The sequence below is a fragment of the Pseudophryne corroboree genome, chromosome 11 (assembly GCF_028390025.1).
Source record: "Pseudophryne corroboree isolate aPseCor3 chromosome 11, aPseCor3.hap2, whole genome shotgun sequence".
Classification (NCBI taxonomy): domain Eukaryota; kingdom Metazoa; phylum Chordata; class Amphibia; order Anura; family Myobatrachidae; genus Pseudophryne; species Pseudophryne corroboree.
The window spans coordinates 235,278,679-235,300,204 of NC_086454.1; the positions used below are offsets into that span (position 1 = coordinate 235,278,679).

General features: G+C 46.1%; 1 protein-coding gene across 3 annotated transcripts in view; it reads right to left on the reverse strand.

Annotated features, from left to right (window-relative positions):
* Window positions 1–21,526, reverse strand: part of RBL2 (RB transcriptional corepressor like 2) — a 367,306-nt gene that overhangs the window by 254,959 nt on the left and 90,821 nt on the right. For 2 of the 3 annotated variants that reach the window (XM_063945306.1, XM_063945305.1), the window contains exon 4: window positions 8,226–8,290. In XM_063945306.1, coding sequence (XP_063801376.1) covers window positions 8,226–8,290 — 65 coding nt within the window. Of the gene's footprint in view, window positions 1–3,864; window positions 3,979–8,225; window positions 8,291–21,526 lie in introns of those variants that run through there. The other variant, XM_063945307.1, reaches the window with a different exon arrangement.

Below are 21,526 nucleotides of genomic sequence, written 5' to 3' on the forward strand. Positions count from 1 at the left end.
CAAACATGTTTTGAATGTTTTTTTGCTAACTTTGGATCTATTCCCCTGGAATCACTAGTGTCGACACAGGAATCAGAGTCCGTGTCGGTATCAGATTGTACTACTTGTGCAAATGACCTTTTAGGTGTCCCAGAGGGGTCCCCTGTGGATGAAAGGCAGAACTATTAAAAATCACATCTTCAACAGATTATTTTCAGTTTTCTGCATGAGAGTCAGACTCATCCAATCTCTTACTGATATGATTCACACTATCTCGTAAATATTTCACCCAGTCAGGCTCTTGGTGTGAAGGCAGCGCCACCACATTACAACTCTGTGTCCCTAAAATGGCTCCCACAGGGGAAGAGCTCCCTGCCTCAGACATGTCACACACGTGCACAATCACTACAGACACTCCGAGGCTTATAGGGGACAGACCCACAGTAAAATCTGTCAGAGGGACACAGAAAGGAATTGGCACTCCACAACTCAGCGCCTAAAGAAAAAATCCCTGTGTCGTGTACTTTGTACACAGAGACTTTCCGCGCTATGTATATTGACAATAATAAGTTATAGTACCACAATATACACTTTCCCATCCTTTTTGCACCCTGATACTAGAATCAGAAGTTGAGAGTAGGATCAGCGTTTCTTCCCTTGCTTTTTGCTGGAAGAAAATGGCGGCGAGTAGTGTGCTGGCTGCCTGAGGAAGAAGCCCCGCCCCCTGCAATGGCACGTTTTTCCTCAGCTATTGAACTAGATATTTATACTGGCAGGGGTGTAGGACTGTGCCACAGCATCATATGCCACCTTTTGCCAGTGAGAGTAGGTTTCATGCTGCTCAGGGCGCCCCCGCACCCTGCACCCTGTTGTGCACTGTGTTATGGATAGCATGGTCGCGCAGCATTCCCGCTCGCTGCGCAGTACCTTAAGCTGTCACGATGACCGGAGATCCCTCTCTGCAGACCTCCGGTAATACTACTCACCAGTCTTCTGACTTCTGGCTCTGTTAGGGGGGTGACGGCATGCTGTGGGAGAGAGCGCATAGCCAGAGTTCAGTACCCTTCAGGAGCTAGTGGTGTCCTGTCAGCAGAAGCAGAGCCATGAAACTCTTTAGGAAGCTGGTTCCTACTTCTTCTCCCTAAGTCCCACGAAGCAGGGAGACTGTTGCCAGCAGCCTCCTTGAAAATAAAAAACCTAACAAAGTCTTTTAGTGAAACGCAGTAGAGCTCCACTAGAGTGCGACCAGTCTGCTTGGGCACATTTTCTAAACTGAGGAATGGAGGAGGGGCATAGAGGGAGGAGCCAGTTCACACTCTGAAAAAGTCTTAAAGTGCCCATGGCTCCTGCGGAACAGTCTATACCCCATGGTACTGAAGTAGACCCCAGCATCCTCTAGGACGTATGAGAAATACGATACCCAAAAACAATACAATATAAAAAGGTTCAAAGAAGTTCATTGCAATTTTCTTTGTACAGTACTATTGACACTTGGGGGTAAATTTACTAAGCAGTGGGTTTGCTGTCAATTGCAAACAGACAGGCACTGATGATGGATTAAGTCTAAAGAAAACAGTATTTACTATGCATCAATTTTGACTGTAATTTGTAATCCACCGTTGATCCCCGCCGGTTTTGAAGCCCATATTCCATTCTGCATTTTCGTTGGATTCCTGTCAGATTTGGCTTTAGTAATACCCCTTTTCCATTGCCCCTAAAACCGGGGTTATGGCTCGGTGGAAAAGGGTTAGTCCGGGTCCAGTGACCCAGGAATCCAACCTGGCTAGCTTGCAGGGGTAGTCCCAGATTAAGGGGCAGTGTAAACAGGTAAATCTGGCTCCCATTTACAGCATGGGGAGGACAGCGACACTATCCAGGGGCGAGGCGAGTGACACGGGGGTGAAGCCGGAGTCTAACTGCAGATGAGATTCTTGGCGGATACTACATCCAGGTGAGTGTAAACATCTCTAACCCGGGAATAATTCGGGTGGGAGCAGAGGTGGAAAGAGGCCAGTCCCGTGTATGACCCGGTTTGGAACTGTGTTCCAAATCTTAGGTCAGACCCGGGACTGGAAAAGAGGTCTAAATCAGCAGATTGCAAACATGGCAAAAACTGACATTTAATAAATATGCACCTTGGTGTTTCCATATAAATAAAAAATACAACAATCACAATAATGCATGTGCATGATACGTGGTGGACAGTATGATATGCAGCAGAGAGGCCATCATAGGGGGTAATTCAGACCTGATCGCTAGGCAATCATATAGTCGCCGCCTACAGGGGGAGGTAGAATTCGCTGTTCAAGTGTGCGATCGCATGTGCAACAGAGCTACACAAACTAATTTTGTGCAGTCTCTGTTCAGCCCAGGACTTACTCTGCCGCTGCTGATCGGGAATGGAGCTGACGTCAGACATCCTCCCTGAAAACGCCTGATCCCGCCTGCGTTTTTCCGGACACTCCTTTAAAACGGTCAGTTGCCACCCACAAATGGCCTCTTCCTGTCAATCACCTTGCGATCGCTTTTTTCGCACTATCCCGTCGCTAGGCACAGATGCTTCGGTCCGTTACGCTTGCGCCTTACGGTGCATACGCAGTTCAGATCTGATCACATGCTGTGCGAAAACGCACAGCAGCGATCAGGTCTGAATTACCCCCTTAATCTTGTGGAGTGTCGGAAAGAAAATGCTGACTAAAGAATGTCCAATAGGTTATGTGAGGAGAGTAAGCTTATGAGGCAAGTGTAGGCTAGCTTCTCAAGTAGCCTGGAGGGGCATGGCAGTAGAGAGCGGCGACTCTAATGTGAAAGAGAATTTGTGGCAGAAAATATTTCATATTAGGATTAACACTCACATGCCTGAATAATGATGGAAAGGTACCAGTGCTTTATTCTACACAGCCAGCCTCTCCCCACTCCCGACACCTCCACTTTGGAAATGCTGCCAGAAAACACCCTTTTCTTAACCACGATGCTAATAAAACTCTTATCCAATCGTTCATCATCTCCTGCCTAGACTCTAGCAATCTCCTCTACCTGGTATTTCCCTGACCCATCTATGCCTGCTATATTCCAGCTATATGCAGCAGTACAGCTCCTCTTTCTCTTCCACCACACCACTTTGCAAATCCCTGCACTGGTTCCTCAGGTTCTCCAGAATCATGACTCAAAACTTATCTACAGAGCCCACGATGACGACGACATCAATACCCCTTCATACATTTAAAGTCTCATCACTATAGTCTCCCCTATATATATATATATATATATATATATATATATTTATTACAAATAGAGAACAATAATAATAGTACATAGCATGGATCAGACATTCCCAACCACAGTCCTCAAGGCACACTAACAGTGCTGGTTTTAGTGATATCCAGGTTGCAGCACAGATGGTTAAATAAAAATAACTAAGCTACTAATTAAGTCACCTATGCTGAAGCCTGGATATCACTAAAACCTGCACTGTTAGTGTGCCTTGAGGACCGTGGTTGGGAATGCCTGGCATAGATAGAGATGGCTGTTTACTTTATCCTTACTTTTACAATATCACTGATAACACATCTATATTTGTCTATATATAAAATGATCTCACTACCCCAAACCAGGAGTCAGATATGTTACTCATCATCTTGTTAGTATCAGTTGTACAATATTGTTACAGTAATCTTATGCCTTGTGTCACATGCTGCAAAAAGTTTTCCTTAACTCCTATCTCACGGTTTTTGTTTTCCCATGTGATACATTACTTGTATTTATACACATATTATAATGCTAACAATACCACAACTATTTCTTGCACAGCACTCGTATCACTCTGGGAAACTGCAGAATGCATTGCCTTAATGTAAAACAAATACGTATTCACTGCGGACTTACATTTTAGATGCATACACCCCAGAGGCAGACCATACACATTATCTTCTCCGCAGCTCTAGCAAGGAAACAAGCCTGTTGCTAGCCTCAGCCCAAAGACTGCAGCAGCTGTCACTCAGCCAGAGTGAATCAGAGTGACTGTCTGACCAGTAAATTGTCCCTTGTTCGTCCTCAGGCTATAGGGAGTACACAGACAAGCCCAAACTTGCCTTCTGTGTGCGGTTGCTATGATAAACTACTAGTGATGCTGAACCTGGTGCCTGGCGGATTACTGGGGGGTTATTTAACCATCCTATTAGGTTTCCAGATTTAAGGCCATTAGGAACAGAGTATTAACCCTTTCAACACCAAGAAGAATTTTATTATTTTCTATACAGTACCTCCAGGTTTTTATTATGGCACAGTGCAAAGTGAAATAAAGCAGTATAAACCTGATGTATTAACTCATTAGTGTGCAGTAATCAATGAGAAGTAGTGCTGTCTGAATATATTGGAGGATAGTCCAAATTTAGTTTATGCAAACTGAAAACATAGCAATATTTTTCTTTCTATGTACAAATAGGTAAGTGCATTTCTGTACAAATCACAGCAATATAAACTTAAATTACATGTCTTACAGTCTTAATATACCCAATGCAAACTGCAAAGTTCCTTTGTGACTGTGCAAAAACAAGATCTTAGTGTACTGCAAGGGATTATTATGTAAAGGAGATAAAGGAGTAGAGCGGGTGTATTAAAGCATTGCAGGAGTGGACATAGCATTTTTCTCCACCTCTCAGGTTCCCAAACTCAGGTTTGAAATTGTTTAACTTTATTTACATTTTGCAATTATATCAGAAGCACTTCTGCTTAAAAGCTTGAACCTATTTTATAGGGATCTGGTCAGGATCCCGGCAGTCAGAATACCAACGCCGTAATCCTGATAATATTCGAAATGCCGACACCGGCATCCCGAATAGGTTCACCATCCTTACGCTGGAATTCTGACAGCAAGGATGCCGAACGAGAACACACCGATGCGCTGTAGATGTAAGCTGCGGGGGAACTCAACCTATTTTATGGACACTTTTAAACCACCACATTGACATATAACAAAGACAGTCCGAATCTCTCATATACTGGGCATACACTATACAATTATCTGACAGATAATCTGTGGTTGGAATGAAAACCTGGTAATGGATGAGAGCAACTGACAATCAACCATTTGCTCCCAAACACTGGAAAATGGCCAAAAACTGTCGTTTATACAAATTGGTTAAATCACGGACAGGTTTTGTCCATTTTCCAGTGTTTGGTAGCAAATGGTCGATTATCAGTTGCTCTCATCCATTACCAGATTTTCATCCCAATCACAGATTATCTGACAGATAATTGTATAGTGTATGCCTAGTTTTAAACTGGGCATACACCATACAATTATCTGGCAGATAATCTGCCAGATCTGACTGGTTGGAATAAAAAACTATTGTTCAGACAAATTGGTTAAATCACGGATTTAACCAATTTGTATGAATGATTATTTTTGTCCATTTTCCCCTGTTAGGGAGCAAATGGTCAAGTGTAATTTGCGCTCATCCATTACCAGATTTTCATTCCAACCAACCAGATGTGGCAGGTGATCTGCCCGACAATTGCATGGTGTATGCCTGGCTTAATGCTGGGCATACACTATACAGTTATCTTATTTATTTATTAACAGTTTCTTATATAGCGCAGCAAATTCCATTGCACTTTACAATAGGACACAAAGATACAACAAAACTGGGTAATAAACAAAGTCAGAAGTAGGAAGGCCCTGCTCGCAAGTTTACAATCTATAGGATCTATTATCTTGCAGATAATCTGCCAGATCTGACTGGTTGGAAAAACAATCTCGTAATGGATGAGAGTAAATGACAATTTGCTCCCAAACACTGGAAAATGGACAAAAACTTTTGTTCTTATAAACTGGCTAAATCTGTGATTTAACCAAGGTGTCTGAACGACAGGTTTTGTCCATTTTCCAGTGCTTGGGAGCAAATGTTCAATTATCATTTGCTCTCATAGATTACCAGATTTTTTTTCTCAACCAGCCAGATCTGGCAGATTATCTGCCAGATAATTGCATAGTGCATGTCCAGCATTACTCTGATGATTTTCTGTAATAGAAAAAACAAGAAAATTTTAGGATAAAGAATACAATTTTAAACGCATTTGTTAATAGTAGATTGAACTTTGATGTTCTGGAGCATGAGATAACCCACAAAAATAAGCGTAGAAGGATTTTACAGGGGTGTGTAAGGCTATAAAGCAGGTGTGGTCTTGGATTGATCTTAGATAATGCAATATCTAATTGACTCTTAATTGGCGTATACCACTGTACTAGCCTGGCACAGCATTAATATTTCGGTCCATCATCAACGTGGTTACAAGGGACAAGGTCCTATAGTCTCCAGGGGGTATATTTACTAAAGTGGCGGTTTACAGAAGTGGAGATGTTGCCCATGGCAATCAGATTCTAGCTATCATGTAGAAGGTGCTAGATAATGATAAGAGGAATCTGACTGTATGTCACAGCCATGCGTGTCACATGACACAGGCACTACATGCTTCTTCCTGCAGGCATTAGAAAGCAACCTCACACTGTCCATTTTAATCTCAGTAATAGTGACCAGGAAATTAAAAACAAAAAACGAAAAAAAAACCCACTGCTAATGAATAGCAAAACATTCACTGATTTACAGCACATTATTATTAGGTACAACTTTTCAAGGGCCAGATAGTGGACTAAACAATACTATGTAAACAAAATGTGAGGGGGTGTATGCATGAAAACACTCATGCTGATCCACATAATATTTGTTGGGTTTTTTTTTTAACCATCCGTTCTCTATGCAGAAGGAGTGGGCTGCTGTACTGGACACGTGAAATTTATATTTGTGCTAAAGAAATTAGGCTGCTACAGTTGCTACACTGCTCAGTAGTTACAGACACTGATGCCAGGAATAAGAGTACACAAAGTACCAATCATTGTGCCAAAGGACACTCTTTGCATATCATGTCAGGACAATGCAATCCCACTTGTGTCTGTAGAGTCAGCTACACTTATATACATATATAAATATTGCAAGTAATAACATTTAGTCAAATATACTAGCGTTACAGCGATTAGAAAAACATGTTTAGTAATTTTTCTGACCTTGGCAAAGAGGTTGTTCTGCTGTGAATTAGTGTTTTTTTTTTTTTTTTTTAAAGATGTTTCCAAATTTACGTCTGAAAAGTAAACTATAATGAAAGTTTTTATTGTTTTTAACAGCAAATAATTAAATAAGCAGATACTTATTTAAGAAGTGAACAAAAGTGTTGTTTTTAATAAAGGTTTTAAAAACAAATTCACCATAAATATGTTTTTGCTGTAAAAAGTTTACTCATGGCTAACAGAAAAGGTTTCAGTTGCACGTTTAGATTGGTCTTGTAATTTTGATTTATATTCATGTGGCTTATGTTTTGGTTTCTGCTTTTATCAATGGCAAACACGGTGAGATTATCCGTTTTCATACACACACACTAAAAGCTATACACCAATATATTACCCTTCATTGCTGAGGAAGAGTGGGACTCATCCTCAGAATATACCTAAAAAATCCTAAGTATGAGTTCGACTGGAACTTATCATTTTAGGAGCTTCATTTATGTCCTATATAACTGATGCCAACACAAGCATAAGAAGTGTGTCCTGGCTGTAAGCACTGTTTGTGCACAATGTTATACATACATCATATGGGACACTACAAGCACATTCCAATTGGCAACCAGCAGATGATGTCATTTTTGAGATTGTAATGTATAAGGAGAATGCATGGGACTAATCAGACACAGAGAGGCTTTCCAGTAGTAAGGAGAAAGCATACATGTGTCTCCTCATAGATCTTGACGAAAAGATGCTCGGCGCTACCGACTCACGCCACAGCATGGTGTGACTAGAAGGGTCTACACATCTACATATACCATTTACATATGCAGGGTGTGGTGTTGGACACTAGTCCACTATGGGGTTAATTCAAAAGTGCAAGCAATTAGATTTGCTTACATGATTTAATCAAGAGCACCACCCCCATCCATACTCTTGGTTAAATAATCATCATCATAATCGGTGCACACTCACACCAGCTCTATCCCTGGTGTAAGAGATCCTTCTGAAATCACAAAGACCAAGTACAGTGGCGCCATATAAATAACTTAATGTTACTGGAAGATAGTTGTCCACAGCAGTAAATACCTCAGTCTGGAATATTCAGACAACTCTTGCAGTGACACTAGCTACAGTAATAGAGAAAGCACTTTTTGTCTCAGAAAAGAAGAAAACCCTAAAAGCACTTTACCTTTGGCGTTGATGAACAGCACCCAGCAGAAGTGAAACACCTCAGGCACGGTGCAAGGCTGACGCCTGAAAGAGACACAGTACAATTCAATTTTTAGGCTCAGATTTCTCTCCCTTCTATGAGTTCCATGACATTCACAGACTACAATAACCTGAATTATGCTGCGATTCAAAAGGTATTCATAAACAAAAGCTTTAACATCCTAATACTTCTGGCTCCCCGTGTTTACTATATAATATCTCTTAGCCATTTACCATGTAAATATGGAGGAACAAAGACAAAAAAACTGTTTTTGGGAGCACTCGTTTTGGAAAGATGAAGAAATAGATATTATACATAGAATTATGTAAAACTTAACCTTTATTATTCCGTAAAACAATATTTTTTTAGATCCTACGTTAATAATAGCTTGATTGCCTTTTGAGAAAATAAGGTTCAAGATAATAAACACAAATATCAAGGTGAAAATATCATTAAATTGCATTCAGTTATTCCTGTAATAAACTGAACAATCTAAGGAATTGTAGCCACAAAACGCGTGCTCCCAAAAACAGTTTTTTTTTGTCTTTGTTCCTCCATATTTAATTGCAGCCTAATCTATAAATTATTTGGAAGCACCACCAATAATTTACTGTTTCCAATTGATTATAACAGTTTTTATATTGGTTTCTATAATAAGATATTATTCTCTATGACTGGTGCGGATTCACACTTTCCTCTCTGAAGACCATGTATGTATGTATGTATGTATGTATGTATGTATGTATGTATGTATGTATGTACCATGTATGCAGGTATTCGTCTAAATTTCAATATCTAAAAAGATTATGAAAAAATGACCCAAAAATATGGAAATCAATAATACAAAATAACAGACACCAAAATGTGAGCCAATTGTGGTCACGGTCATCAAAAATATTGCAATTATTATCCAATCAGATTCGATTGGGCTGACCTAAATTTGGTTTGATCAATGACCATAGACTCTACTATGTCCAGCTCAGTATAGGAACAAGACTGGACCGGACCGTACTGTATGTGTATGGGGTAGGACAAGTCCCAAAAGTTGGAAGTCAAAGGGTGGAATTCAATTGTTTGAAAAGTCTGTTGGGTGTCTGTTTTTTCCTGTCTATTAGATAGGAAAATATACATTATGGAAAGAACTTACCGTTGATAATGGTATTTCTCCTAAGTCCACAGGTTCCACAGGATAACAATGGGATATGATGGAGCGGCAGCGGATTGGCACCAAACGATCAAAGCTTTCCGGCCTCCTAGGATGCAACGGGCCCGTCCATATATCCCGCCCCCTGGCTCAGGCAAACAGTTGTATTCCAAAGCACAAGGCAGGAGCATCATGTAGAGCCCTAATCAGGCGAGAAGAACACACATGCACACCCTTCCATACAAGAAGGAAGAGGTTAGTGAGTAGAAGTACCCTCAAATCAGGTGCGTCAGGGTGGGATCCCTGTGGACTTAGGAGAAATACCGTTATCAACGGTAAGTTCTTACCATAACGTACATTTCTCTGGCAGGGTCCACAGGTTATCCACAGGATAACAATGGGACTTCCCAAAGCAATTTAGTGGTGGGGACGCACCTGATTGGACAGGAGAACCTTGCGCCCAAATTCAGCGTCATGAGAGGCAAAAGTATCCAAGGCATAATGTCTAATGAATGTGTTAATGGAAGACCATGTGGCTGCCTTAGATATCTGTTCTTCTGAAGCACCATGTTGTACCGCCCATGAAGGACCTACCTTACGAGTAGAGTGAGCAGAGACATTAGCCGACACAGGGAGATCAGCTTGAGGGTATGCTTCTGAAATTGTCATTCGAAGCCATCTTGCCTGCGTCTGTTTAGTAGCAGGCCATCCTCTCTTGTGAAATCCGTAGAGAATGAAGAGAGAATCTGTCTTTCTGATGGTACTGGTACGATCCACGTAGATCCTTAATGCCCAGACCACGTCCAGCGACGCATCTCCCGCAGAAAGTCCCGATACCTGAAAAGCCGAGACTACAATTTCTTCATTAAGGTGAATTTAGACACCACTTTAGGAAGATACCCAGACCTAGTTTTAAGAACTGCTTTATCTGGATAAAAAAAAATCAGAAAAGGAGAACGACATGACAGCGCTCCTAAATCTGATGCTCTTCTAGCTGATGCCATAGTCAGAAAAAAGAGAACTTTAGCTGTCAATCATTTAAGATCTACTTTACTAAGTGGTTCAAACGGAGCAACTTGCAAAGCTTTGAGGACTAGACTTAAGTCCCAAGATGCTGTAGGAGGAACAAAAAAAGGTTGAATGTGCAGCATTCCCTGGAAAAAAAGTACGCACATCCTGTAAATTGTATGGTTCCAAAAGAAAATTGTCAGTCAATGCTGATACTTGAACTCTCAAGGAAGCCACCTTCAAACCTTTATCCATTCCTGCCTGAAGGAAAGCTAAGACCCTGGAAACTCTGAAGGATTTCGGGTCCATACTTCTCTCACTGCACCAATGAATATAGGCCTGCCATATTCTGTGATAAATACGAGTTGAGGAGGGTTTCCTTGCTCTGAGCATTGTTTGAATTACCTGTTGTGAGAATCCTCTTGACTTCAGGATAGAGGTTTCAAGAGCCACGCTGTCAAAGACAATCGATCCAAATGTCTGTGATAACACAGACCCTGCATTAGTAGATTTGGATGTTGAGGGAGCAGAATTGGAGCACCCATCGACATTCTCTGCAGATCTGTGTACCAATGCCTTCTGGGCCAAGCCGGAGCTATTAGAATCACGGCACCCTTTGCTTGCTTTATTTTCCTCACCACCCTGGGTAACAGGGTGATCGGAGGAAACAGATATGCCAGATGAAAGTCCCATTTCACTGACAAGGCGTCCACAAATATCGCTTTGGGATCCTTTGTTCTTAACCCGTATGCGGGCACATTGTTGTTCACACGGAACGCCATGAGATCTATCTCTGGCAATCCCCACTTGTCTACTAAAGTCTGAAAAACCTCCGGGTGTAGAGCTCATTCCCTTGCCTGAATGGCGTGTCAACTGAGAAAGTCCGCTTCCCAGTTTAGGACTCCCAGAACGAATACTGCGGACAAGGCTGGGAGATGGAGTTCTGCCCACTTTATAATGAGACTTACCTCCTTCATTGCTGTTTGGCTGCAGGTTCCTCCCTGATGGTTGAGGTACTCTACTGCCATTGAATTGTCCGAGCGTATCTGGACTGGATTTCCTTGAAGAGTGTCCTTTGCCTGAATCAGTGCCATGTATATGGCCCGAAGTTCTTACAGGTTTATTGGCAGGCAACTTTCTTCTGTGGTCCATTGTCCCTGGAACCATAATTTTCCGGACACTGCTCCCCAGCCCTGAAGACTGGCATCTGTTGTCAGGATCTCCCAGTCTGATATACAGAAGGGTCTCCCCTTGTCTAGATGGGCTGTCTGTAGCCACCAGGCTAATGACTTTCGTACCTTTACTGGAAGTACCATCATCTGTTTCTTTATTGTCTGATGTACTCCATTCCATCTGGACAGAATCAGACGCTGCAGAGGCCTCGAGTGGAATTGCGCATACTCCACCATGTCGAATGTTGACACCATCAAACCCATCACTCGCATTGCTGCGTGAATTGATACTGTTTGACTGTGTAACAACTCCTGAATCTTTGACTGTACCTTGGGTATCTTGTTCAGAGGTAAAAAAAATAAGAATTTACTCACCGGTAATTCTATTTCTCGTAGTCCATAGTGGATGCTGGGACTCCGTAAGGACCATGGGGAATAGCGGCTCCGCAGGAGACTGGGCACAACTAAAAGAAAGCTTTAGACTACTGGTGTGCACTGGCTCCTCCCACTATGACCCTCCTCCAGACTTCAGTTAGGATACTGTGCCCGGAAGAGCTGACACAATGAGGAAGGATTTTGAATCCCGGGTAAGACTCATACCAGCCACACCAATCACACCGTATTACTCGTGATACAATACCCAGTTAACAGTATGATAACAACTGAGCCTCTCAACAGATGGCTCAACAATAACCCTTTAGTTAGGCAATAACTATATACAAGTATTGCAGACAATCCGCACTTGGGATGGGCGCCCAGCATCCACTACGGACTACGAGAAATAGAATTACCGGTGAGTAAATTCTTATTTTCTCTAACGTCCTAAGTGGATGCTGGGACTCCGTAAGGACCATGGGGATTATACCAAAGCTCCCAAACGGGCGGGAGAGTGCGGATGACTCTGCAGCACCGAATGGGCAAACTATAGGTCCTCCTCAGCCAGGGTGTCAAACTTGTAGAATTTAGCAAATGTGTTTGACCCCGACCAAGTAGCTGCTCGGCAAAGTTGAGAAGAGCCCACTTTCCTCGTGGAATGGGCTTTCACTGATTTAGGATGCGGCAGTCCAGCCGCAGAATGTGCAAGCTGAATCGTACTACAGATCCAGCGAGCAATAGTCTGCTTTGAAGCAGGAGCACCCAACTTGTTGGGCGCATACAAGATAAATAGTGAGTCAGTCTTTCTGACTCCCGCAGTCCTAGAAACATAAATTTTCAGGGCCCTGACTACGTCCAACAACTTGGAAGCCTCCAAGTCTTTAGTAGCCGCAGGCACCACGATAGGTTGGTTCAGATGAAAGGCTGATACCACCTTAGGGAGAAATTGGGGACGAGTCCTCAATTCTGCCCTATCCATATGGAAAATCAGATAAGGGCTTTTACATGACAAAGCCGCCAATTCTGATACACGCCTGGCCGAAGCCAAGGCCAACAACATGACCACTTTCCACGTGAGATACTTCAATTCCACGGTTTTAAGTGGCTCAAACCAATGTGACTTTAGGAAATCCAACACCACGTTGAGATCCCAAGGTGCCACAGGAGGCACAAAAGGGGGCTGAATATGCAGCACTCCCTTAACAAAAGTTTGAACTTCAGGTAGTGAAGCCAGTTCTTTGTGGAAGAAAATCGATTGAGCCGAAATCTGGACCTTAATTGAACCCAATTTTAGGCCCATAGTCACCCCTGACTGTAGGAAGTGCAGGAAACGGCCCAGCTGAAATTCCTCCGTTGGGGCCTTCCTGGCCATATGCGGTGATAATGGTTTGCGGTTACTTCTTTCCTAGCTTTAATCAGCGTAGGAATGACTTCCTCCGGAATGCCCTTTTCCTTCAGGATCCGGTATTCAACCGCCATGCCGTCAAACGCAGCCGCGGTAAGTCTTGGAACAGACAGGGCCCCTGCTGCAGCAGGTCCTGTCTGAGCGGCAGAGGCCATGGGTCCTCTGACATCATTTCTTGAAGTTCCGGGTACCAAGCTCTTCTTGGCCAATCCGGAACAATGAGTATAGTTCTTACTCCTCTTCTCCTTATTATCCTCAGTACCTTTGGTATGAGAGGAAGAGGAGGGAACACATAAACCGACCGGTACACCCACGGTGTCACTAGAGCGTCCACAGCTATCGCCTGCGGGTCTCTCGACCTGGCGCAATATCTTTCTAGCTTTTTGTTTAGGCGGGACGCCATCATGTCCACCTGTGGCCTTTCCCAACGGTTTACAATCAGTTGGAAGACTTCTGGATGAAGTCCCCACTCTCCCGGGTGGAGGTCGTGCCTGCTGAGGAAGTCTGCTTCCCAGTTGTCCACTCCCGGAATGAACACTGCTGACAGTGCTAACACGTGATTTTCCGCCCATCGGAGAATCCTTGTGGCTTCTGCCATCGCCGTCCTGCTTCTCGTGCCGCCCTGTCGGTTTACATGGGCGACTGCCGTGATGTTGTCTGACTGGATCAGTACCGGCTGGTTTTGAAGCAGGGGTTTTGCCTGACTTAGGGCATTGAAAATGGCCCTCAGTTCCAGAATATTTATGTGTAGGGAAGTCTCCTGACTTGACCATAGTCCTTGGAAGTTTCTTCCCTGTGTGACTGCCCCCCAGCCTCGAAGGCTGGCATCCGTGGTCACCAGGACCCAGTCCTGTATGCCGAATCTGCGGCCCTCTTGAAGATGAGCACTTTGCATCCACCACAGCAGAGACACCCTGGTCCCTGGAGACAGGGTTATCAGCCGATGCATCTGAAGATGCGAACCGGACCACTTGTCCAACAGGTCCCACTGAAAGGTTCTTGCATGGAACCTGCCGAATGGAATTGCTTCGTAGGAAGCTACCATCTTTCCCAGGATCCGCGTGCAGTGATGCACCGACACCTGTTTTGGTTTTAGGAGGCCTTTGACTAGAGATGACAGCTCCTTGGCCTTCTCCTCCGGGAGAAACACTTTTTTCTGTTCTGTGTCCAGAACCATCCCCAGGAACAGTAGACGTGTCGTAGGGACCAGCTGTGACTTTGGAATATTTAGAATCCAGCCGTGCTGTTGTAGCACTTCCCGAGATAGTGCTACCCCGACCAACAACTGCTCCCTGGACCTCGCCTTTATCAGGAGATCGTCCAAGTACGGGATAATTAAAACTCCCTTCTTTCGAAGGAGTATCATCATTTCGGCCATTACCTTGGTAAAGACCCTCGGAGCCGTGGATAGACCGAACGGCAACGTCTGGAATTGGTAATGACAATCCTGTACCACAAATCTGAGGTACTCCTGGTGAGGCTGGTAAATGGGGACATGCAGGTAAGCATCCTTGATGTCCAGTGATACCATGTAATCCCCCTCGTCCAGGCTTGCAATAACCGCCCTGAGCGATTCCATCTTGAACTTGAATTTTTTTATATATGTGTTCAAGGATTTCAAATTTAAAATGGGTCTCACCGAACCGTCCGGTTTCGGTACCACAAACATTGTTGAATAGTAACCCCGTCCTTGTTGAAGTAGGGGCACCTTTACTATCACCTGCTGGGAATACAGCTTGTGAATTGCCTCTAACACTGCCTCTCTGCCTGAGAGAGTTGTTGGCAAGGCAGATTTGAGGAAACGGCGGGGGGGGGGGGGAGACGTCTCGAATTCCAGCTTGTACCCCTGAGATACTATTTGAAAGATCCAGGGATCCACCCGTGAGCGAGCCCACTGATCGCTGAAATTTTTGAGACGGGCCCCCACCATACCTGGCTCCGCCTGTGGAGCCCCAGCGTCATGCTGTGGACTTAGAGGAAGCGGGGGAGGACTTTTGCTCCTGGGAACTGGCTGTATGCTGCAGCTTTTTCCCTCTACCTCTGCCTCTGGGCAGAAAGGACGCACCTTTAACCCGCTTGCCCTTATTGGGCCGAAAGGACTGTACCTGATAATACAGTGCTTTCTTTGGCTGTGAGGGAACATGGGGTAAAAATGTAGACTTCCCAGCTGTTGCTGTGGAAACGAGGTCCGAGAGACCATCCCCGAACAACTCCTCACCCTTATAAGGCAAAACTTACATGTGCCTTTTAGAATCTACATCACCTGTCCACTGCCGAGTCCATAACCCTCTCCTGGCAGAAATGGACATTGCACTTACTTTGGATGCCAGCCGGCAAATATCCCTCTGTGCATCCCTCATGTATAAGAGTGCGTCTTTAATATGCTTTACGGTTAGCAATATAGTGTCCCTGTCTAGGGTATCAATATTTTCCGACAGGGAATCTGACCACGCAGCTGCAGCACTGCACATCCATGCTGACGCAATAGCTGGTCTCAGTATAACACCTGTGTGTGTATATATAGACTTCAGGATAGCCTCCTGCTTTCTATCAGCAGATTCCTTCAGGGCGGCCATATCCGGAGACGGTAGTGCCACCTTCTTTGACAAGCGTGTGAGCGCTTTATCCACCCTAGGGGATGTTTCCCAACCTGACCTATCCTCTGGCGGGAAAGGGTACGCCATTAGTAACCTCTTAGAAATTACCATTTTCTTATCGGGGGAAGCCCACGCTTCTTCACACACTTCATTTAATTCCTCAGATGGAGGAAAAACAACTGGTAGTTTTTTCTCTCCAAACATAATACCCTTTTTTGTGGTACTCGGGGTAACATCAGAAATATGCAACACATTTTTCATTGCCTCAATCATATACCGTGTGGCCCTATTGGAAGATACATTAGTCTCATCGTCGTCGACACTGGAGTCAGTATCCGTGTCGACATCTGTGTCTGCCATCTGAGGTAGCGGGCGTTTTAGAGCCCCTGATGGCTTTTGAGACGCCTGGGCAGGCACAGGCTGAGAAGCCGGCTGTCCCACATTTGGTATGTCGTCAAACCTTTTATGCAAGGAGTCGACACGGTCACGTAATTCCTTCCACAGAACAATCCACTCAGGTGTCGACCCCGCAGGGGGTGACATCACAATTATCGGCATTTGCTCTGCCTCCACATAAGCCTCCTCATCAAACATGTCGACACAGCCGTACCAACACACCGCATACACACAGGGAATGCTCTGACAGAGGACAGGACCCCACAAAGCGCTTTGGGGAGACAGAGAGAGAGTATGCCAGCACACACCAGAGCGCTATATAACACAGGGATCCCACTATAATGAGTGTTTTTCCCTTATAGCTGCATATATATATATATATATATATATATATACACACTGCGCCTAAATTTAGTGCCCCCCCCCTCTCTTTTTTACCCTTATGTAGCTTGTTACAATGCAGGGGAGAGCCAGGGAGCGTCCTTCCAGCGGAGCTGTGAGGGAAAAATGGCGCCAGTGTGCTGAGGGAGATAGCCCCGCCCCTTTTCCAGCGGACTTTCTCGCGCTTTTTCTGGAATTCTGGCAGGGGTATATTTACACCTATATAGCCTTCCTGACTATATATGGTGTAGATTTGCCAGCCAAGGTGTCTTATATTGCCCTCAGGGCGCCCCCCCCCCCCCCCCCAGCGCCCTGCACCCATCAGTGACCGGAGTGTGAAGTGTGCATGAGGAGCAACGGCACACAGCTGCAGTGCTATGCGCTACCTTGTTGAAGACTGAAGTCTTCTGCCGCCGATTTTCCGGAACACTTCTTGCTTCTGGCTCTGTAAGGGGGCCGGCGGCGCGGCTCCGGGAACGAACACCAAGGTCGGGTCCTGCGGTCGATCCCTCTGGAGCTAATGGTGTCCAGTAGCCTAAGAAGCCCAAACTACCACCAGTTAGGTAGGTTCGCTTCTTCTCCCCTTAGTCCCTCGCTGCAGTGAGTCTGTTGCCAGCAGATCTCACTGTAAAATAAAAAACCTAAAATATACTTTCTTTCTAGGAGCTCAGGAGAGCCCCTAGTGTGCATCCAGCTCAGCCGGGCACAAGATTCTAACTGAAGTCTGGAGGAGGGTCATAGTGGGAGGAGCCAGTGCACACCAGTAGTCTAAAGCTTTCTTTTAGTTGTGCCCAGTCTCCTGCGGGGCCGCTATTCCCCATGGTCCTTACGGAGTCCCAGCATCCACTTAGGACGTTAGAGAAATGAGATTTATGGTAAGAACTTACCTTTGTTAAATCTCTTTCTGCGAGGTACACTGGGCTCCACAAGGATTGGACAATGGGGTGTAGAATAGGATCTTGATCTGAGGCACCAACAGGCTCAAAGCTTTGACTGTTCCCAGAATGCACAGTGCAGCCTCCTATATCACCCCGCCTCCCAGCACAGGAGCTCAGTTTTTAGTTAACCAGCCCAATGCAGTAGCAGGAAAAGAGACGACAACGGTTAGTAGCCACATACACCACACTCTCAAGACAGGAGAAGTGTCAGCGGCTAATGCCAAACCAACCCAAAGAAGCTAAGTGCGTCAGGGTGGGCGCCTTGTGGAGCCCAGTGTACCTCACAGAAAGAGATTTAACAAAGGTAAGTTCTTACCATAAATCTCGTTTTCTGCTGCGGGGCTCCACAAGGATTGGACAATGGGGATGTCCTAAAGCAGTTCCTTATGGGAGGGGACGCACTGTAGCGGGCACAAGAACCCGGCGTCCAAAGGAAGCATCCTGGGAAGCGACAGTATCGAAGGCATAGAACCTTATGAACGTGTTCCCTGAGGACCACGTAGCCGCCTTGCACAATTGGTCAAGGGTCGCACCACGTTGGGCCGCCCAAGAAGGTCCAACAGACCGAGTAGAATGGGCCGTAATGTGAGCAGGAGCTGACAGACCAGCCCTCACATAAGCATGTGCAATCCCCATTCTAATCCATCTGGCCAGAGTTTGCTTATAAGCAGGCCAGCCACGTTTGTGAAATCCAAACAAAACAAAGAGAGAATCACATTTTCGAATAGAAGCAGTTCTCTTCACATAGATACGGAGAGCCCGTACCACATCCAAAGACAGCTCTTTGGGAGACAAATCAGGAGAGACAAAGGCCGGAACCACAATCTCCTGGTTAAGGTGGAACGAAGAAACCACCTTCGGTAAATATCCGGCACGAGTCCTAAGAACCGCCCGGTCACGGTGAAAAATCAGATATGGGGAACTACAACACAAGGCACCCAGATCCGACACTCTTCTAGCAGAGGCAATAGCCAGCAAGAACACCACCTTAAGGGAAAGCCACTTAAGGTCAGCTGAACCAAGAGGTTCAAATAGAGGCTCCTGTAACGCCTCCAAAACCACCGACAAGTCCCAAGGAGCCACAGGCGGGACATAAGGAGGTTGGATACGCAACACACCCTGAGTGAAAGTATGAACATCAGGTAAAGTCGCAATCTTTCTCTGAAACCACACCGACAAGGCAGAAATATGAACCTTAAGGGAGGCCAGACGCAGGCCTAAATCTAGGCCTTGCTGCAGAAAAGCCAAAAGTTTGGCTGTACTAAACTTGGAAGCGTCATAATTGTTAGATGCGCATCAAACAAAGTAGGAATGCCAGACCCTATGATAAATCCGAGCAGAAGCCGGTTTCCGGGCCCGCAACATAGTTTTAATAACCCGTTCAGAAAACCCCTTAGCCCTCAAGACGGAAGCTTTAAGAGCCACGCCGTCAAAGATAGCCGGGCTAGGTTCTGGTAGACACAAGGGCCCTGAACGAGGAGGTCTGGGTGTTGTGGTAGTAGAATTGGACGCTCTGACGATAGGCCCTGCAGGTCTGAGAACCAGTGCCGTCTGGGCCACGCTGGAGCTATGAGAAGCAGATTTCCTTTTTCTCGCTTCAACTTCCGAATTACCCTGGGCAGGAGTGACACCGGAGGGAACATATACGGCAGCCGAAACTTCCACGGCACCGCCAGCGCATCCACGAATGCTGCTTGAGGATCCCTTGTCCTTGCTCCGAAGACCGGAACCTTGTGATTGTGTGGAGACGCCATCAGACCCACGTCTGGAAGGCCTCACTTTTTCACGAGGAGTTGAAACACTTCTGGATGGAGGCCCCACTCGCCAGCATGCACGTCCTGATGACTGAGAAAGTCCGCTTCCCAATTCAGGACTCCCGGAATGAATATTGCCGATATGGCCGGTAGATGGCGTTTCGCCCAACGTAGAATCCGTGAGACTTCCTTCATTGCCAAACGGCTTCGAGTGCCGCCTTGATGATTTATGTAAGCCATTGTGGTGGCGTTGTCCGACTGTACTGAAGTAAATGCTGGGCCAGGGAGGGGCGTGGCTTCGGCGGACATGGATTAGCACACTAACTGTGTGGCTCTCCAGCTTCAACATCCGATTTATATATCCTGTGTCCCCCCTTGGGTCTGCAGATTGCCCCAGTTCGTGTGTTAAACTGTGGAGGGACCTTTGTGTTAATCTGGGAGCCGCGGGCTGCTCTCCCGTTGTGGCTGGACTGCTTTTGTGATCGGGGCGCCGGGGCCTGCCGCATCACGTGGGACGCCGCTCTCCCGTCCTCCCGCTCTACTCACTGCCCGTGCCCGATCCTCCTGTCGCCGCTGTGTGGAGCCGAGGCGCCGGGGGCCCTGGCGGGAGCTCCCTTTGCTCTAATTGTGCCCGGGGGAGAAACTAATAAATCCGTTGCCACGGTGCTGCTGCGGGTCCTGCCGCCGCCCACTTGGTCTCTCATTGAGGCTCCTGTTCCCTTGCCTGTCTCCTGGGGAACCATTTACACTGCTGGGGGGGGGGGGGGGGGGGGGGGACGGAGTGTACTTTGGGGTGTCTGTGGGAGGGCTTCTCTGCCTCCAGACCTGGGATACAGTACATGCTGGCTGTGAGTGGCTCCTCTGCTGGGTTGCCATATTACCCTAATACACTGTGACTCAGTGCAGCTTGCCTTGTGTACCCTCTCCTGGGTGGCCCTCTGCTATTGTTGTTGCGTGTGGCATCTGGACGCTTTGCAGCTAGACGGATTCGATATACTGCCACCTCCATAAGCAGCTTCTGGACACTATTGATATACTACGTGTCCACAGGGCAGCAGCTGGCTATTTTGATATACTATACTATATATGTTCACTCATAGCGGCTGAACGATTTTGATATACTATACTCCCCTACTCCCTGCCGTCTACTTCGCTAGTATGGTCAAACAACATCAATCCGCAGCGGCTGCGGCGACGCTAGAGAAATTCGCTAGGAATCCTCAGACACGGTCCCAGCCGAGAGGGGAGGTACTGTCGACTCCATCTCCGCCTTCTCCGCCAGCTAGCTCCTCTTCAGTGGAGGCCACTGATACCGCTTTGCAGAAGGTGCTGGATGCGGTTACGGCCAGCGAAGCCCGCTTGGCCGACAGGATCGGTCAGGTCCAAGCAGACTTATCCATTATACACCAAGACCTTCAACGGGTGCGAGAGAGGGTCGGTGAGGTTGAGACACATATATCCACACTGGAGGACACGGGCGCGCCACTTGGTAGACGTACTTCTGCTCTGGAGTCGCAGATGTCGGAGGTACATAGAAAGATGACGGATATGGAGGGAAGATTGCGACGGAACAATGTCCGCTTTGTTGGTCTCCCTGAGAAAGAGGAGGTTACCTCCCCCGAAAAATTTCTTGAGAAGTGGCTACTGGATGTGTTCGGAACAGAGGAGTTCACCTCACACTTTGCGGTGGAGCGTGCTCACAGAGACCCGATGCGCCCATTGCCTCCGGGGGCGCCCCCCCGTACATTTATTGCCAAGCTACTTCATTACCGGGATAGAGACGTGATTCTGAAACTGGCCCGTACTAAGGGCCCCCTCAAGTGGAACGGCTCTCCGATATCAGTCTTTCCAGATTTTGCTATTGATGTCCAGAAGGATAGAGCTCTGTTTGTCCCCGTGAAACGCAGGCTGCGTGAATTGAACCACCCCTATGCTATGCTCTTCCTGTCCAGACTGCGGGTTGTTTCTGATGGAGAAACTAAATTCTTCACGTCTCCCCGTGAGGCATCGGTGTGGTTGGACAGACGCTTTCTGGCACGGCGAGCACTGGCCGCTGACTGAACTCATACATATCGTTTCTCTATTTGCAAGTATACTGTTTATTTACTGC